This window comes from Schistocerca piceifrons, chromosome X, assembly GCF_021461385.2.
Source record: "Schistocerca piceifrons isolate TAMUIC-IGC-003096 chromosome X, iqSchPice1.1, whole genome shotgun sequence".
Taxonomy (NCBI): domain Eukaryota; kingdom Metazoa; phylum Arthropoda; class Insecta; order Orthoptera; family Acrididae; genus Schistocerca; species Schistocerca piceifrons.
In genome coordinates this window covers 191,944,375-191,965,870 of record NC_060149.1, presented here as the reverse complement: position 1 = coordinate 191,965,870, position 21,496 = coordinate 191,944,375, and the positions used below count along the sequence as shown (strand labels likewise).

The window sequence follows — 21,496 nt, the reverse complement described above, 5'->3', positions numbered from 1 at the left end:
CAGTCTTCCAACAAAGACTGCTGACCAGAGATGCCTATGATCTCATTAAAAATTACATGAACAATGCACTGATGTGTGTATAAACCCACTGCTGCCCGAATAACAATACTGTGTATTATAATTGTAGATGTGTGAGCATAAAATAATTTATAATCAATTAAGAGCTCCCAAAGTCATCTATGAAGCAGCATGAGCTGTTCTCTCTCACTAATGCTGCTTTTTGAAAGCTATTTTGAGAGGCAGCCATGCCCCAAACCTGCTAAAAAAATAGTACATGGAGACCTACCACTCAGGTAGTTGGCACACAGTGTCAGTCATCCACTTAACTCAACTAATGACACAGACTCACTGGAAGGTCTAAAATTCCACACCATCAGGAGCAGTAACTTTTAGAAGATTTTTTTTTTATTTTTTAATTTTATTTTTTTATATAGTGAGGGTCAAAAGTGTCATACTCATAGTAGTGTGTTAAATTCTGTCATATATCAAGGTATGCTGTTCAAAATACCCCCTCCCTTTTATAGTGACAGAACCGGGTTTCCACTTCTTTCGATACAATGTCTTGCATTTCTTGTTTTCCTGTCACAGAACCATCAGCAGGGTGAGACTCCTAGCCTGTGTTAAAGACTGATTTTAAAACAGTACAAGTCAGTTTTATTTATAGTTGGTGACCAGTTTTGGTAAAGTAAACATCATCAGACCAAAATGTTCACAGAGAGGTGGCAGCATTGATGAAGCAGTTCCTTATACTACATATCAATCAACGTGAAAAGTAAACAACTTCTTGTTGGCCACCTTGGCACAGATATTTTAGTCTGAAGATGGTTATTTAACCAAAATCAGTCACCAAGTAGACTTCCAAAAGGCATATGAGTCATTGGATAGACCACTCTCTTTGGAATATTAACAGAACTAGGACTCAACAAAAAACTCAACAGGTTGGTGCGAGTCACCTTCTAAAACATCAAATCCAAAGTAAAGTTTAGAGAAAAATTCTCAGAGTTTCCCAATCAACATAGGGGTGAGGCAAGAAGACTGTATCTGATGTAAATTATTTAGCTGTGTCCTGGAAAAAAATCATCAGGAAATGGACCAGATTTCTACTCGTAAACACTGGATTAAGGATTGGAATCAAAGCAAACATCCTAAGGAACCCCTGCTAGGCTTCTGATTACAGCCTGATTTTACAAGTAAACAATGTGCAAGAGGCTTCTATGCAATGTCAAGCACAGCCAAATACAATGTGTTGTTTTTATTGGACGAAGTTAAGTGTTGCTCATCCATTGATTTATCCAGTTTTATCTTTGCCTTCTTCTAAACCTGGTGTACATTATCATAGTTACTTATTTGATAAAGAGACAAACAGTACACAATTTACCCAAAAAATGCAGCTGATAATGAAAACAATATATGTATCACTAGACAAAGCAAACCTTAGACCAATCTGGCCATGGCACGAACTATCTCACGTGAGCATGCACAGCCACGTTACATTTAAAAAATGTGTGCTTTGTTAACTCAATATGCAAACATGGAAATTGATCATAGGAAATGCTTTCACAGACAGCTGCAACGGTTTGTTGTTAATATCATTAAATCTGTGGCATCAACATTATCTTTTTCGATCGCACCCAGCGCATCAAACGTCACTCACATTGCCACAGAAGAAACATTCCAAGACCACTGCCATGAGGCACTGCCGTAGAGGGCTCACCAGATGCCGAATTCGTATAACCTCACTGCCTGCAACTTTGACTGGTCAGCACACCTTTTTAAGCTGCCACAATCAGAGCTCTGCCTCAGATTATCCTCAGACAACTCTCAGATCACGTTAAGCATATGGATGACAGAGCAGTGAGATAAACCTAGCACAACATCAGTGAGACTTTAGAAACCTAGCATGACACTACTGCTACACTGAGTGCTTGTGAATATTCTAAACCAGTACTAGTGGAGAGAGGGGGGAGAGAGAGAGAGAGAGAGAGAGAGAGAGAGAGAGAGAGAGAGAGAGAGAGAGAGAGAGAGAGAGACTGCAGGATACAAAGTTACTTATACTGAATATGTATATACTGCAAATGAATGTATTTATATTTCAATCATTCTATACATCTACATTTACATTTATACTCTGCAAGCCACCCAACGGTGTGTGGTGGAGGGCACTTAACATGCCACTGTCATTACCTCCCTTTCCTGTTCCAGTCGCATATGGTTCGCGGGAAGAACGACTGTCGGAAAGCCTCCGTGCGCGCTCGAATCCCTCTAATTTTACACTTGTGATCTCCTCGGGAGGTATAAGTAGGGGGAAGCAATATATTCGATACCTCATCCAGAAACGCAGCCTCTCGAAACCTGGACAGCAAGCTACACCGCCATGCAGAGCACCTCTCTTGCAGAGTCTGCCACTGGAGTTTGCTAAACATCTCCGTAACGCTATCACGCTTACCAAATAACCCTGTGACGAAACGCACCATTCTTCTTTGGATCTTCTCTATCTCCTCCGTCAACCCGACCTGGTATGGATCCCACACTGATGAGCAATAATCAAGTATAGGTCGAACGAGTGTTTTGTAAGCCACGTCCTTTGTTGATGGACTACATTTTCTAAGGACTCTCCCAATGAATCTCAAACTGGTACCCACCTTACCAACAATTAATTTTATATGATCATTCCACTTCAAATCGTTCTGCACGCATACTCCCAGATATTTTACAGAAGTAACGGCTACGAGTGTTTGTTCCGCGATCATATAATCATACAATAAAGGATCCTTCTTTCTATGTATTCGCAATACGTTACATTTGTCTATGTTAAGGGTCAGTTGCCACTCCCTGCACCAAGTGCCTATCCGCTGGAGATCTTCCTGCATTTCACTACAATTTTCTAATGCTGCAACTTCTCTGTATACTACAGCATCATCCACGAAAAGCCGCATGGAACATGGAACTACACACACACACACACACACACACACACACACACACACACACACACACACACAGGGTGTTACAAAAAGGTATGGCCAAACTTTCAGGAAACATTCCTCACACACAAAGAAAGAAAATATGTTATGTGGACATGTGTCCGGAAACGCTTACTTTCCATGTTAGAGCTCATTTTATTACTTCTCTTCAAATCACATTAATCATGGAATGGAAACACACAGCAACAGAATGTACCAGCGTGACTTCAAACACTTTGTTACAGGAAATGTTCAAAATATCCTCCGTTAGTGAGGATACATGCGTCCACCCTCTGTCGCATGGAATCCCTGATGCGCTGATGCAGCCCTGGAGAATGGCGTACTGGATCACAGCCGTCCACAATACAAGCACGAAGAGTCTCTACATTTGGTACCGGGATTGCGTAGACAAGAGCTTTCAAATGCCCCCATAAATGAAAGTCAAGAGGGTTGAGGTCAGGAGAGCGTAGAGGCCATGGAATTGGTCTGCCTCTACCAATCCATCGGTCACCGAATCTGTTGTTGAGAAGGGTACGAACACTTCGACTGAAATGCGCAAGAGCTCCATCGTGCATGAACCACATGTTGTGTTGTACTTGTAAAGGCACATGTTCTAGCAGCACAGCTAGAGTATCCCGTATGAAATCGTGATAACGTGCTCCACTGAGCGTAGGTGGAAGAACATGGGGCCCAATCAAGACATCACCAACAATGCCTGCCCAAACGTTCACAGAAAATCTGTGTTGATGATGTGATTGCACAATTGCATGCAGATTCTCATCAGCCCACACATGTTGTTGTGAAAATTTACAATTTGATCACGTTGGAATGAAGCCTCATCCGTAAAGAGAACATTTGCACTGAAATGAGGATTGACACATTGTTGGATGAACCGTTCGCAGAAGTGTACCCGTGGAAGCCAATCAGCTGCTGATAGTGCCTGCACACGCTGTACATCGTACAGAAACAACTGGTTCTCCCGTAGCACTCTCCATACAGTGACGTGGTCAGCATTACCTTGTACAGCAGCAACTTCTCTGACGCTGACATTAGGGTTATCGTCAACTGCACGAAGAATTGCCTCGTCCATTGCAGGTGTCTTCGACGTTCTAGGTCTTCTCTAGTCGCGAATCATAGGCTGGAATGTTCCGTGCTCCCTAAGATGCCGATCAATTGCTTCGAACGTCTTCCTGTCGGGACACCTTCGTTCTGGAAATCTGTCTCGATACAAACGTACCGCGCCACAGCTATTGCCCCGTGCTAATCCATACATCAAATGGGCATCTGCCAACTCCGCATTTGTAAACACTGCACTGACTGCAAAACCACGTTCGTGATGAACACTAACCTGTTGATGCTACGTACTGATGTGCTTGATGCTAGTACTGTAGAGCAGTGAGTCGCATGTCAACACAAGCACCGAAGTCAACATTACCTTCCTTCAAATGGGCCAACTGGCGGTGAATCGAGGAAGTACAGTACATACTGACGAAATTAAAACGAGCTCTAACATGGAAATTAAGCGTTTCCGGACACATGTCCACATAACATCTTTTCTTTATTTGTGTGTGAGGAATGTTTCCTGAAAGTTTGGCCGTACCTTTTTGTAACACCCTGTATATATAGTGTTTGATGTGTTCTAGAGTTATACTGGTGGACACAACAGATACTTCTGGTGATGAGCATGTAATTAGTGACTACTTTGGAAGATTATTTGGCATCTCTGCATATTGAACAAATCAATATTTCTTTCACTGTTGGCAGAACTAACTGAAATTTAGTATTTTCAAGAAACAGCCGGGGATGGAAAGTGTCTTGATTATTATTATTATTATTATTATTATTATTATTATAGTGTTCATAAATTTGTTATATCTATTCTTGAAGTGATTTGAATTTTGTATACAGTGGCAACTTCTGGAGAGCAAACACTCACTGTACTTATTGAGTTTCAGAGCTGACATGTCCACATCCTGCCACAATGCACAAGTAAACTAGTGGAAGCTCAGCAATCAACAACAACTGAAGCACAGAATCCTGTTGGCCAGGTGCTGCCTCCTCCCTTCCATTCTTTTGATGAAAAAGGAAGAGGAATGGATAGAGTACCGGATATAGCTTGAGCAGCCCTTCACAGCTTACAGAATCGCAGACAACTCATAATTTTCTGTCTTTTTTTTACTGGGTATGAGTGCACATCTTCTCTTTATGTAGAAAAGTGTTCCCTCAAGTACAGCCTAAAAGCCTACCCTGTGAGGAAATCATTTGGAAATTAGGTGAATTTTTTGAAGCACAGAAGCACAGATACATGTAGCTGCCACTCGGTTCAAATTTCTTCATACATGTCATCACAGCAATCAGTCTTACAAGGAATGGATCACTTAACTCAAGGGTATGACTACGAATTGTAAATTTAACTGCACTTGTGGAGCTCTTTTTAAGATAAAATGCTTCATGACGCCATCATTCAGACCTCTGCAGACAAGAGAATATGTGCTGAGATTCTAAAGCATCGCAATCCTTGCCTAAATGATGTGCTGACAATAACTGAAGCTTGGAAAGTACAAGTCCTCATGGAACTTGACTTTCATTGGCATATTATTAAGAGAGATGTTTAATCATCTGACTGTGGATCCAATCCGGCCCAGGAGCTCTGTCGGGGCAATGTGCAAGGGCACTGAGGAGCTCCGACTCTGTAAATGGGGCATTATAGGGTTCACGGTGGCTTGTAGTGAGCAAGAAGCCTTTCCTTCCCATCCGCCATTTGAGGGTGTGAAAGGCTGGGCGGTAGTTCTCCGACACAGAAGCTCGGGCATAGTGCTCAGCAAAATGCTTGGCAATTGTGTTTGCATTGGTAGAGAGCACAACATTGATGTTAACGCCAGTGACACCTGTTGGGGTCTGGTACCCAAAAAGACTGATCTTTGTCCAGACTTGGGAAGGTGAAGTATGGCACTCAGTGGTCGACACATACCTCTCCCAACACTCCTGTTTCTATCGTTTTATAAGCAGGTGAACATGGGCACAGAGCTGCTTAAAGGCTATTAGGTGCTCTAGGGAAGGATACCGCTTATGTTGCTGTTGAGCTCGCCAATGCTCTTTAATTACCTTAGCGACTTCTGGTGACCACCAAGGGACTGACTTTCGCCAGGGGCACCCTAGAGAATGAGGGATCACGTTTTCCGCCACAGAAAGTATTGTTGCAGTGACCTGCTCAATCACAACATCGATGGCACCACGTGGGGGAGATTCAACGGTGACAGCAGAGGTGAGGGCTACCCAGTCTGCCTTGTTTAAAGCCCATCTGGGTAGGCATCGATGGTCATGATGCAGGAGAGTGACAGGAAGATGGGGAAGTGGTCACTACCACACAGGCCGTCATGTGCTCTCCAGTGGATAGACGGGAAAATTCCTGGACTGCAAATTGACAAATCAGTGGCCGGGTAACTACCATGAGACACAATACAATGTGGCGGCGGCCCCAGTATTTAAGAAGCAGCGGTTGAGTTGAGACAGTAAATTTTCGACATCTCTGCTATGGCCAGTAAGCATGGTGCTATCTCACAAGGGATTATAGGCATTAAAATCTCCCAAAAGTAGGAAAGGTTTAGGGAGTTGATCAATCAATGCAGCCAATACGTTCAGGGGTACCACACCATCTGGAGGGAGATATACGTTGCAGACAGTTATTTCCTGTGTCGTCTGTATCCTGCCAGCTACAGTTTCAAGAGGAGTTGGAAGGGACACAGGTTCACTAAATACCGAGTTCAGGATATAAATGCAAACTCCACTTCACACACTATTATGTGCCACCGCAGTTCCTTTGGTCTTAGGGGTCTTCTTTCTGGATTTCTCTCACTGATCCTTGGGTTTCTCTGGGTGGTGGGGCTTCACTGATTCAGTCTCTGGGACTGAGGATTATCGTGAAGCCCTACAACCAGCTGCTTTTGGGCACTTCAGCCACTGGCAAGTGTCATCTTTCCGACTAACAGAAATCTAGGAAGGGAGTAACCAAAAGGGACCCCTTCTTAGCGAGAGGAGCTGAAGAATACTTACATTTCTCTGGCTGAGAAGTGGGGACTGGTGTCTCCCTGATGGTTGGGAGGACAGTGCTCCCGAGGTAGGTGGTGCGGGAGCAACAGGGAGGGAAGTGCCCCCCCCCCCCTCCCCCCACCACCACCACCAAGGGGGCAGGTGTAGTCTTCTGTAGCCGACCGGAACTCATAGAACTGATAGGGCTACAACTGTTCTCGTAGCGGCGGCATAAGAGGTGGTCATAGCCACAGGATGTAGACGCTCAAATTTCCTCTTGGTCTCAGTGTAGGTGTGTCGCTTCAGGGCCTTGTATTCCATGATTTTCCTTTCTTGCTGTAAAATCCAGCAGTCTGGTGAGCAAGGGGAATGATGCTCTCCGCAGTTGACACAGATGGGAGGGGGGCACATGGAGTACTGGGATGGGATGGACGTCCACAATCTCGACACGTGATGCTGGAAGTATAGTGGGAAGACTTATGGCAGAACTTCCAGCACTTAAAGCACCGCATTGGGGGAGGGATATATGGATTGACATCACAGTGGTAGACTATCACCTTGACCTTCTTGGGTAATATGTCACCCTCGAAGGCCAAGAAGAAGGCACTGGTGGCAACCTGATTATCCCCCGGACCCCAATGGACGTACCGGATGAAATGAACTCTTCGTCACTCTAAGTTGGCGCACAGCTCATTGTCAGACTGCAAAAGGAGGTCCCTGTCGAATATAATACCTTGAACCATATTTAAGCTCTTATAAGGTGTGATGGTAATGGAAACATGCCCGAGCTTGTCACAAACAAGTAATGCACCTGACTCGGCAGAGGGTGCTGTTATTATCAAGTTTGACCCTGAACGCATTTTGGATAAGCCCTCCACCTCCCCAAACTTGTCCTCTAAATGCTCTATAAAAAACTGACACTTCATCGAGACAAAGGAGCCCCCATCACCTCTTGTACATTTGAAGTACTGGGGTGAGTAAGGTTCACTGCCATCCTTAGCCTGATGTTCCTCCCATGATGTGGCCAAGGAGGGGAACGATTTAGGTTCATACTTCCTTGCATTGTACTGAGACTTGGAACGCTTAGAGAATGCTGGCATTTGATCATCAGCAAGTGATGATGTAGTATGCTCCATCACGCATCATCTGTCCTGATGCCACCCACTCCGACCAAGGGCCCTCCCCACAGGTGCCACCTAGACGCAGCAAAGGCCACCTAGTAGGATGTCCATTGCTGGGAGTCCCAATAAAACAGGGTGACAGGCATTTACTCCTTGGCATACTTGGGGAGTTAACAGTGCAGGCATCAGCAGAGCAATCCATGTGTAGTTAGGGGGCTACAATCAACAGGGTACATGGGGGCCCTACCACAACGGACTGGATACTGTGCTGGATATGAGGTCATCGTTGGTGCAGAAAATGACATTGCATAGTGGGTGGAGGAAAATGCACCTGAAAAGGTGTACTCGCTCGAGAGATGGAGGATGAGCGGAACTGCAATGCCACGATGAGAAAGTGGGCTCAATATCTCAATGCACGATGGACACTGTACACCATGTAAGGTGCCCTTCTCCAATTGGCTCGCTCTTTGGGAAAATTTTGAAAAATGGAGGTCAAACCCTACAGGGGACCATCACATGAAGGCTGAAAGGTGAGAGACTCCTTTTAGTCACCTCTTATGACAGGCAGGAATGCCTTGGGCTTATTCTAACCCCCAGGCCCGCAGGGGGGGTTTAAGCTATGTCACAGCAATTTTCCAAGTTTATTATTCATTCGAAACCCAATTATATTATATTTGTGGAAGACATCTGTTATCCTGTCTGACATGGGCCCATGGTGTGACAACAAACTATACTTTCTCACTTTCTTGGTAACCACTACTTTCTTTCCCATTATATTAAACTATTTCTTCTAATCTTCCTGATTGCCACCTCAGTAAAGCCATTAGCTACCCAGACCTGAAAATCAAGACAGTTTCCTCTTCAATCACATCTAGCCTAGTTAACTGATAAAACAATGATGTAATAAATGCAAAATTTTACATAGTGGATGGCATGAATCGTGTAATATAATCAAATTTGTAGCCGTTGGCTTATAATATATCTCAATTTTAACAGTATGTCCTATTCTGGTGATTTGTATGTCCAAAATATTAACTGAATCCTCTACTTCGATTTCATGAGTAAACTCCATATTTTTGTGTAAGGAATTAAGATTATTTGCTAGCTCCTGAAAGTCATTTTCATCATGTGAAAAAATTATGAAAATATCAGTGGCTTATCTGGAACACACTGTAATCTTTTTGCATTCTGCAGTGTATGATCACACAATTTGTTCTCTAAAAAGTTCATAAAAATTATTGACAGGATGCCTGGAAGACATGAGCCCATTGTAAGGTCATATTTCTAGCGATACAGTTTCTAATTAAAAGTAAAATAACTAAAAGATCTGGATCATGGGATCTACTTTTCCAAATTTCCTAAAATTGTTATAAATAATTTCTAATATTTCATCAGCTGGTACATTATTATACAGATTCTTAACATCAAATGAGCAGATTTCATGCTGTTGTAAATTGTCCTTTGATTTTTCAATGATTTACTTGTGAGTAGGTAGAAACTATGAGAGTCCCAATCTCACTGTTCTTTCTTTTAAATTTCTCTCTGTTTAATGGAATTCTTAATGAAAGCATGTAATTTATTCAGTAAACTGTATTTTGTATATTGCAAACATAAAGATGACATGTAACAGTACCTTTGTTTTATGAAATCTGCACTATTGCACTGGGCTTTACTGTTCAGTTTACAGCACAACTGAGCTGGTAAAAACGAAATAATTATTTTCATTAACTTTGTATCAATCATGATGCCCTCTACTGAAATTATGAACAAATCATACAGAATGTGGTTCCATACGATATCATCATAAATGGAATGTCTTGCATTATTATACTGTTTTTATAATTGAGCTTCTAGCACATTAGTGCTGACTGAGATTTTATCATTTTATACACTCCTGGAAATGGAAAAAAGAACACATTGACACCGGTGTGTCAGACCCACCATACTTGCTCCGGACACTGCGAGAGGGCTGTACAAGCAATGATCACACGCACGGCACAGCGGACACACCAGGAACCGCGGTGTTGGCCGTCGAATGGCGCTAGCTGCGCAGCATTTGTGCACCGCTGCCGTCAGTGTCAGCCAGTTTGCCGTGGCATACGGAGCTCCATCGCAGTCTTTAACACTGGTAGCATGCCACGACAGCGTGGACGTGAACCGTATGTGCAGTTGACGGACTTTGAGCGAGGGCGTATAGTGGGCATGCGGGAGGCCGGGTGGACGTACCGCCGAATTGCTCAACACGTGGGGCGTGAGGTCTCCACAGTACATCGATGTTGTCGCCAGTAGTCGGCGGAAGGTGCACGTGCCCGTCGACCTGTGACCGGACCGCAGCGACGCACGGATGCACGCCAAGACCGTAGGATCCTACGCAGTGCCGTAGGGGACCGCACCGCCACTTCCCAGCAAATTAGGGATACTGTTGCTCCTGGGGTATCAGCGAGGACCATTCGCAACCGTCTCCATGAAGCTGGGCTACGGTCCCTCACACCGTTAGGCCGTCTTCCGCTCACGCCCCAACATCGTGCAGCCCGCCTCCAGTGGTGTCGCGACAGGCGTGAATGGAGGGACGAATGGAGACGTGTCGTCTTCAGCGATGAGAGTCGCTTCTGCCTTGGTGCCAATGATGGTCGTATGCGTGTTTGGCGCCATGCAGGTGAGCGCCACAATCAGGACTGCATACGACCGACGCACACAGGGCCAACACCCGGCATCATGGTGTGGGGAGCGATCTCCTACACTGGCCGTACACCACTGGTGATCGTCGAGGGGACACTGAATAGTGCACGGTACATCCAAACCGTCATTGAACCCATCGTTCTTCCATTCCTAGACCGGCAAGGGAACTTGCTGTTCCAACAGGACAATGCACGTCCGCATGTATCCCGTGCCACCCAACGTGCTCTAGAAGGTGTAAGTCAACTACCCTGGCCAGCAAGATCTCCGGATCTGTCCCCCATTGAGCATGTTTGGGACTGGATGAAGCGTCGTCTCACGCGGTCTGCACGTCCAGCACGAACGCTGGTCCAACTGAGGCGCCAGGAGGAAATGGCATGGCAAGCCGTTCCACAGGACTACATCCAGCATCTCTACGATCGTTTCCATGGGAGAATAGCAGCCTGCATTGCTGCGAAAGGTGGATATACACTGTACTAGTGCCGACATTGTGCATGCTCTGTTGCCTGTGTCTATGTGCCTGTGGTTCTGTCAGTGTGATCATGTGATGTATCTGACCCCAGGAATGTGTCAATAAAGTTTCCCCTTCCTGGGACAATGAATTCACGGTGTTCTTATTTCAATTTCCAGGAGTGTATTAACACTACAATTTTACACGCCATCAGAAGTGCTGCCATCTAGCAATATCAGTTTACGTCATGGTTCCATTAGCGGCGCATTGACGCTGTAACTGTAGTCAGTCAATGGTTAGGTCTACTTCCTGTATACAACAGCACATGTTATGCTTGACATTTGTGCAGACATTACTCAATGCCCTCGTCCATGTGTATAATGATCTTAGATGGTTTGCACTTATGCTCTTCAAAATTGTGTATAATTAATTTCTTTGATATTTATATAACCTCCTTGTCTTTGGTAAAGCTGTATTGTATGATATCATGAGTTGCACCTCTATTATTTGTTACCATGTCATCTGATAATAAATGTAGCCTGTTTGCACAAACATGAAAGGCAAATCTGCTATTGGTTGCTCCATTCAATGTATTTTAATATGCTTGGATCCTCCATGGCATTTTGTAGCCAAACTGGTACAGACATAGCTGCTCAACCCTAACCCACTCTTTTAAGGCAACCCTTCTGAGGTCACACAGTGTGTAAAGAGCTTTCAATGAATTTCAACGTAAAATTCTGTCAAATGATCTGGCTTAGAATCCAAATAGTTATGGTCTTCTGTATAGTTAGTACGCAGATCAGAATCACCTATTTAGTCTCTCAGTGACCATACTGGCACTGAAGCAGGAGATGAAATAGAAAAGGCTGATATACTGAACTCGGTCTTCTGAAATCATTTCATTGCAGAGGACTGTTATACAATTCTTCACTTCAATCATCGTACAAATGCCAAAATGGTAGATACTGAGATAAGCAACAGAAAGTGTGGAATAGGAAATCAACTAAAACTGCTCAACAGTGGAAAGGCAACTGGACTGGATGAGATGCTTGTAAGGTTCTACACAGATTAAGTGAAAAAAACTTTCTCACCTCCTAGTAACAGTTTATGGTTGGTCACTGAAGTAACAAAGCGTACATAGTGACTGCAAAAATGTGCACATAATTCCCATTGTCAAGAGGGACCATTGGACAGATGCAATTAACTATAGGTCTCAAGGAAATTTATTCCACTCAGACTTTGAATATGTTCAAGAATTCTGCAGCAACCCAACGTTAAGGGCCTTGCTCTATGATGTTGTGGGTATGTTCTTTTACCTCTCTTATATATAGCAGTCACCTGCGCTTTTTCCAGCCACTTGGGACATTGTGCTGGGTGAGAGATCCACGAGAAATGCAAGCTAAGTAAGGGGCCAATGCAGTAGAGTACACCGTGTAAAACCGATCTGTGATTCCACCCAGACCTGGCAACTAAATTGCTTCCAGATCATTCAGCTGCTTCTCTACAACAGGGATGCCTATTACTATGTCCTCCTTGCAAGAGTATGTATGATGGTTAAATGACAGTCTGTTTGTATGATCCAACTGCATGAATGGTTTCTTAAATGTGAGATTTAAAACTTTGGTTTTCCTTTTGCTATCTTCTATTGCCACTCTAGACTGGTCAACGAGTGCTCTATACTGGTCAACGAGTGACTGGATAGAAGCCTTTCACCGCTTAGTGATTTTATGTAGGACCAGAATTTTCTCGAATTCTTAGCAAGACCTTTCACTAAGGTACAATGGTGGAAGTTGCTGTATGCTTCATGTATTGTTCTTCTAATGGACGCACAAGTTTCTACTAACTTTTGCCTATCAACATTTGTGATTTCTTTCTTGAACTGTCGCTGCTTCCTCAGCAATTTCTGAATTTTGTTATTACGCCATGGTGGGTCTTTTCTGTTTTTAATTCAATCCATGGCGCAATTTACAGTCTGTTTAAACTTTGCCCATAATTACCCTATGCCCATCATACCGTAACTGAATGATATCCATTCATTTTGTAAGTGGGATGCTAACAACTGCTCATCTGCTTTTTCTAGCATGAACATTCTCCTAGCCTTCTCGATTGATTTATTAACTTTATCAACCATAGTCACTATGGCGACATCATAATCACTAATTCCTGTCTCTACATACCATTTAAAAGGTCAGACCTGTTTGAAAATACAAGGTATAAGATATTTCCATTGAGCAAGGGCTGTCGAACCAGCTGCTCAAGACAATTTTCAAAAAATGTGTTCAAAGGTACTTCAGAAGACTGCCTGTTTGTACCACTGGCAATAATTCACAGACACTCCAGTCTATATTCGGTAAATTAAGACTAATATTCCATGATCTGGGTATTTCCGCACTACTGAGCATAGACTTTCTTTGAATGATTCTAAAACTGTCATGGTGGGATTGGATGGGCACTAAAAACAGCTGATAATTAATCTGAGTTCACCTATACCTGCTACAGGCAACCAGGTAACTTCATAGTCAGACTCAATTTTGACCTCAATAGACCCAATATTTTTGTCGACTGCAATAAACACTCCCTCTTCTATGGTACACAATCTGTGTGTGTGTCTATATATACACACACACACACACACACACACACACACACACACACACACACACCCATGCCTTGCTAAATATTTCAGAGCTTTGTACTTCAGGTTTCAACCAGTTCTCAGTTCCAAGAATAAATTGAGTGCAACATCTTCGCTAGAGTGTAGCAAATTCAGGAACTTTGTTACAAATACTTTGACAATTTACTGTTAAAATTTTGACAGTAGAAGTGTCTTTACTTGGTACATGGTCTGATTTTGTTCTCTGTGTATAGATTGGCAAGCTTTAATCAGAGGATCTCAAATCACCGCATAGCCTAAAAAAAAAAGGGGAACCCATGTGCACTCCATAAGTACTCTGCTACCCGAGTAGCTGTATTTTTTGTTTAGTGCATCCCTGACCAATCAAGCTGTGTCCTACAATGTTCCAGCCCATAATGCAGGTCAAGAAATCTCCAGCCAAGACCTTCACAGAATTAAAGGAGCCTTTGGTTGTGGACCCTTCTTGGCTCCAAACCAAAAGACACCAATCAATTCTGGAAAAGATGCTGTAAATTGTGAGCTCTGCTTGCAACCCACATATGAGCCCAGCAGTCTTTCCCACTTCTGCCAGCCACTTGTGTGCCTATATGAAATGAAGATGGCCTCGGAACCAATGTGAACCACAGACAGCTTTCTTCCAACTGCATCCTGCACAACTGACAGCTGCAGGTAGAGTCTATTCCACAACTTGGATGAGGCCCCTGAACAGACATATCAAGTGCAAAATGGATTTCTTTCCAGCCCTGGATGCTATTTCCCTAAGGGGCTCCTTAACACATCTAACACTGGAGCTCCCAAAAACTAGCAAACGCCTCTCCTGTGTGCCTGCACGAATCAGGCTGCAGGAGCAGCAACCTGTCCACTTGCAGGATGAACGGATGAGGCCAGACAGTCAGCCTCCACATTGACTCTCCACCTCAAGTGACACAAATGCATTAACACCCACCACTCACTCTGCAGTGAGGGCAATCCATCGTGTTAGTTACACTGTAAGATGACATGGCAGCAGACCCTGTGGGAAACACAATCGGAGCCCAAAGTGACCTGTGCGACGTGCCATGTTCTCCATCACTGCTACATCCCAAGGCAGCAGTCGTAAGACAGCTGACTGTGGCCAAACGCATCTTCAGCTGTTCCCCAATTGTGGTCAGCTACTCCTGTACCCCCACCCAGCAAACACACATCCTATCCACCCTATTACTAGCTTGAGAATTAACTATAAAACATGTAACTTTCTACCTTCCTGACTTGTTACCAATGGAATGCAGCTGGCCATCCAAAAGAAATCACAACTCTACTATAGACTGCATGAATCTACACATTACAGTTACCAAAACACAAGGTTACACCTCTCAAATACAAACACAGCATGGAATTCAAGCATTAAACTATGAAGAAACACACAAAAGCTGAATACATAACTCGTTGCTCTGCTTGTCAGTCACAGGTGGCAGCTGGAAACAAAGTAGTTGTGGTGCAGCCTGATCTACTTCTTAGCCTGAGGTCCAAGATAGGCAAAAACATGACAGTTGGTATCCGAGTTGTCAAACACAATGAATATGAAGCCATGACAATAACTTAATTCTTTTTATGGCAAGTACATCTAGATATGTACTCCGCAATCCACTGTACATTTCATGACGGAGGATACCACATACCACCACTAGTCATTTACACATATTTTATGCATATCCAGTTTAATGACTATTGTTTCGATGACATCATAAGTCAAAGGAAACAGTCAGTATCAGTAGATTCAATATTTCCTGCTACTTCTTTGGACAGGCAGATGTACAGTTTTCACTAGATTAATTACGTGGTGTGTGACAATTAAAAGTGCTGGAACTGCCACACAGAAAACTCACAGGTAATTTTTTCCCTAGTTAGAGTTGCCACACACCACGGATTTTGCAGACAATCCAAGTTTTTATGTTAGAAGATGAATGTCCTGAATGAAAAGATAAAAGGCCGTCAAAGTAGTGAGTGTTTAATATATGTGATCATGACCATAGGTATGCACCCGGTCTTGCACTAACAGTGACAACGGAAGCGGTCCAATAATTGATTCTCTGGGAATTTTGTAGTTTCCAGATCCTATGTTTCTGGTGCCTTCCTCGTGTTTCTGACTCTTGTTCTGTAGTTTGTATGAGGTTAATATTCAGCTGCTTGGAGAGTAATTCAAAATTTGAACAAAATCTACCATTACTCGTGACATCATTAGATGGAACTTTAAAATCAAATTGCAGTCGCAACAAAAAGTTCGCTTCCGAGAAGAATACACATATCAGTTTCTGAGCATGGAAGATGGAAGAAATGAAAATGAGGATTTTTGTAAAGAATGTGAGTAGTAACTTCAGTGCATATACTATAAAGCACAATTTATTTTCATATCCATTGAAATTAACAAGCAACATTTAATTACAAAGTTTTCTATTATAATCAGCATAGAAACAATTTTACAACATTGGAATTTCAGTGTTGAGGCTAACCTCTAAGGTAAACTGTTTGGGCCCTGTGCTGCTTGTACTTCACTGTTCTTGCATGCTTTTATGATTCCTATTCAGACAACTATTTGCATTACTATTAAATAATTGAAGAAATTGAAATCAATCAAAGACTAACCTAAAGCTACTGTTGTACAAGAGGTGGTCGAAAAGTTTCTAGTCCACGATAGTTATGGTAATGTCTTGCACAAACAACACCATCTACTTTTATAATGATCCTTTTTGGGTATGCAAGTCAAATTTAGCAGCTCCAGCTTCGTTAGTTTTGCTGCTAGGATGTGTTGTATACCACAGTGTAAGCAAAATGGCGAATATTGAGAGACTCAAGAACCGTGCTGTGATTGAATATCTTCATTTGATGGGAATGATGCCCAAGGAAATTGCGGAGGATGTGCAGAATACACTTAAGGACAGTGCTCAGTCTTGTGCAACAGTGAAAAACTTCATGTCCAACTTCAAGCATGGAAGAACGACTGTGGAAGATGCGTAAAGGAGCGGAAGGCCTGTCACCGTTGCCACTGATGAAATAATAACTTAAATTCATGATACGATTTCACAGGGTTGTCGAACAATGTTGCAGCACATTGAAACCACATTTTGAATCTTCCATGTGCATGCTCATGACATTGTGGATATTTCAGGAATGCGGAAAGTTTCATCTTGGTGGGTCCTGACAGACTTAAATGCAGATCAGAAACAGGACTGTGTGCAATGTTGTGAAGAAATACCCACCAATTTGCAGCAGATGAAGACGGCTTTCTTGCAAGGTATGTGACAATGGACGAAACATGGATTCACCATTTTCATCCTGAGACAAAACAACAGTCACAATAATAGAAACACCCTTCATTCCCTACCCCAAAAGCATTCTGGGTGCAAAAATCAGCCAGTAAGGTGATGGCATCAGTCTTCTGGGATGCAGAAGGGGTAATTATGGTGGATTACTTGCAGAAGGGTACAACTTATCAATGCATCATACTATTGCACCCTCCCGCACTGTTTGAAAAAAAAAAAGGGCATGAAAAATCGGCATGCGGAATTCTTTTGCATCAGGACAACACACCAGTGCACAAAGCCCTTGCAACACTGGAAACTGTGTGTGATTGTGGCTTTGAATTGTTATATCATCTGCTATATTCTCCAGATTTGGTTCCATCAAACTTTTTTCTTTTCCCAAACCTAAAAAAAGACCTCAAAGGATGACGATTTGACAATGATGACACAGTGATTGATGCTATGAATGCTTAGTTGGACTTGAAATCAAATACCTTTTATTTGAATGGTTTTCCAAAGTTATCTGAGCATGCCCACAAGTTTGTTAGTGTGCATGGGTATTATATTGAAAAATAAATTGGTATTATGAAATTTCTGTCATTCTTTATTTGTTAGGCTAGAAACGGTTTGACCCACCCTGATACTGATAGTGTACCTAACTTAAATGCAACATAATAACTGTCAATGTGGCCTAAAAACATTAATTAGCATGTCTAAGGTTAAGTCTCAACTAATCCTTAATTACTTCATTACAGTTGTTACATTTCAATCACCGATGGTTGGGAAACGAACTCTGAATGACCATTTTACAAGCAAGAAACATATAAGAGCTGTGCATTCAGCTTCAACTTTGAAACAGTTGACCAGTTTCTTTAGTGGTAATCAAAGAGAATCAAATAAGTTTCTTACAGCAGAACACACACTTGCATTTCATGCCGTGAAACACCACTATTCTTAGAATTCTTCTTCATGCACAACAAAAATCATGTATAAGATTTTTAATGATTGAAAGGTAGCTGTTCAGTTTTCGAGTAAAAAAAGTAACTCTGAAGCAATTGTCAATTATATTATATCACCTTTCATAAAATATAATGTATGACATAGCCCATCAAAAGTGAATAATGTTGGGATCAGTACAGGTGGCAGTAATAACAACCATGTAATAATGTTTCCTGTTCTGGCGCAATATTTTGGTCTCACAGGATTTGTTCAGTGTAATTTACTATATTTAAATGAGTGCGACAACAAAACCTCCAGTACACTGAGTGTGTATATAAAGTGATTTCTGAATTCAGTCTTAGTGACAAAGGTTGAGTTTTTGGTGTCGATAATACTAACTTTGGAAGTGTTGGAAGAAAAGGAAAAAACAATATAGTTAGAAAACTTGAACACAAACTAAACTGGTCTACAGTACAGGTAAATTGCCCAATTCATGTGTTACATAATGCAATCCAAGAAGGGGCAGATATACTTTCACAAGAGATTCAAAGTATTATTACCAAAGTGTATAACTACCTTTTAATTTATAATGTTCACGTAGCTGCACTAAAGGATTTTTGTGATTTACTGCACATGGAGGAGAAGACGGAGATTAGTGTTTAACATCCCATCGACAACGAGGTCATTAGATATGGAGCACAAGCTCAGATTAGAGAAGGGTAGGGAAAGAAATCATCTGTGTCCTTTCAAAGGAACCATCCCGGCATTTGCCTGAAGTGATTTAGAGAAATTACGCAAAACCTAAATCAGGATAGCCGGACGCTGGTTTGAACCATCATCATCCTGGATACGAGTCCAGTGTGCTAACTACTGTGCCACCTCACTCAGTTCACTGCATATAACACACAAAGATTTACTCAGGCATGTAAAAACTAGGTGGGTGAGCTTACATCCTACAAGTGAAAGGTTCATGTACATGTTTGAGGCTCTTAAACCATACTTTCTATTTTTTATTAAGTGTCCAAGTCTCCTCAGATCTTTTTTCCTTATTCTTCTTGAAAAATTTACTTACACGTCCTGCATACTCATATGAGTCCATTTCAAAAGGCAATTACAAGCATTAAGAAATATGATATATCTGTGAGTGAGTTTAGGTTGCAGCTTACGGGCATTGTGCATGTTTTTAGAGGTCAGAAAACATTTAACTTCATGACTTCTAAAGTAAAAGAATTTATGTCAGATCTGACACAGTATCAACTGTTAGAATTTCACGAGGAAGTCAAGGCAATTTATCAGACACTTATAGATTGCCTCATGAAATAGAGCCAGCCTTTATGTCAACTTAAAACATTTTGAATGGATACTGTTGAAGACTGTACCTGATTGGCAAAGTGCAGAATGTTCATTGAACTGGACGCAAGAAACTTGTAAAACAGATGAGAGATTGCTGTTTGATCTGATAGTAAATCTTGAATGTTTTCTGGGAGACACCAAGAATCAGAACTTGGAGATTATACCTCATAAAAAGTGGGCAAAATCTTTTGACGATTGTTTTTCTGATGAGCAATTTTCAGAACTACTTGGGATTGTGCTACACTATTTCTCCATTCCAGGGCATAATGCTAATGGGGAGAAAGTATTTTCTATAGTGAGCACACAATTTACAGAAGAAAGGAACAGGATGGCTTTAACTTCAGTCAATGCAATGCTCCAAATTCAGTATAACATAAAAAATATAAGTTGCATTCATTTTTGCAGACTCATTCAGAATCTGAGCACGTTCATGTTATCTGTTCAATGCTCAGAGAAATATGACTTGTACAAAGCTTGGTGTAAAATATATCTCAACTGTAGCAGCACAATTATGTACATTTTAGCAATTTGGGTTTAATGTTTCAATTAAAAAGTTAGTTAATATGAACTTAATTTAATTTTCTTCATTAATGACAACTCCTTTGCTGACAGCATTAATGCCTGGACTAATTTCCTTCAGTAATTACAACTCCTTTGCTGATGGTGACAATGCTTGGACTATTTCCTTGGTTTTGGTTCTTGGATTATGGAAACCCTACCTTTAGTGGTTATTTGAAATGCTACTGGCGATGTCCTCAACCTCCCAAAAACAAATAAATGTTACAACTTAATACAATGGCGTTGCTGTGGAAAAAAATAAAAGGAATCAACTCACCAGCTGCTTTGGATTCATGTTGTACAGGATCCGATCAGCATTTTCACTATCTCCTCTACTTTCCATGATTGCTAAGAGTAATTTTGAGGCATTATTTTTCAGCTCCAAGACAAGATCCATTCTTGTTTTTCCGAGAGGATTTATATCATTTAGTATGAGTGCCGTAATGATATCGAGACCATTTGATTCATGAGTAGCAATACAATTCTGGTTGTCATGGCAAGGACCTTGGCAATATTCTGTCAAAGTCTCTAAGGTCTGGTTGATGAGATGAACATTATTCTCATTTATGTATAGTCCAAGCAAGCCCAGTCCTCCAGTTGTGGAGCCGCAGATGCAATCCAGAAACATCAGTGTTTCTGACACCAAGTTATAATATGTCTTGTTATTTTGAGTTCGCAGAAGATTCTGTTGGGAGAAAAAAAAACTGTAGCTACCAACACTAAAATTAAGAACAATGTATATTTATATGCCTGTTAATGACTCAACACCTCTACTATTTTCATACTAAATATGACTTTATAACATTTTTCATAATACAGTGTGAAACATTCCATGAAAATGATACAAAGTACATAGTTTGACCATACAAGAATAACAAATAACACAAATAATCTTAAAGATAATATATTTTCAAATTTAGCAGCTACACAAATAGAAATACAGTGAAACCCCACTTTTACACTTTTCAAGGCACTTCAAAAAATGGTGTAACATGCGGTAAAATGTAAAATGTGGGGAATAACATTTTAAGCTGCAAAAGTTATGTATAGTATAACCCCTCGCATTTTATGTATGTGCACATAATAGGCATCAAAATACTCATGTCGGGGACTAGTTTATTATCTAATAATGGTTTATTATCTAACAAAAACCACTGATATAATGGGAACTGATAACTGGGAAGCAGAAACATTTGACTCAATTTCATATGTCATTATTGATGTTTTTGGAATGCCTGCAGCTGTCATTTATTATTTAAATAATGAAACACTGCATCAGTTACATATTTTTTCATGCTCAGCAAAGTGCATTTTGAAAATTTTTTCTTGATATCGAGTGAACATATATTTACGTAAGCATTTTGTGTGGTGTTTGCATGTGTGTTTTTCTGCATCTCTTGAACTGTAGTTGTCTTTTTGAGATTATCCGGTACTGTGCTTCCTCAGTAATGTAGAAAACCACACACATGCAAACTATCACTAACCTTGCTTTT

At 41.6% G+C, this 21,496-nt stretch overlaps 1 protein-coding gene across 1 annotated transcript in view; it reads right to left on the bottom strand.

Annotated features, from left to right (window-relative positions):
- LOC124721161 (inositol 1,4,5-trisphosphate receptor) overlaps positions 1 to 21,496 on the bottom strand; it is a 360,416-nt gene that overhangs the window by 77,371 nt on the left and 261,549 nt on the right. The window contains exon 36 of the mRNA XM_047245990.1: positions 20,281 to 20,688. Within this exon, the coding sequence (XP_047101946.1) occupies positions 20,281 to 20,688 (408 nt within the window). The remainder of the gene's footprint in view (positions 1 to 20,280; positions 20,689 to 21,496) is intronic.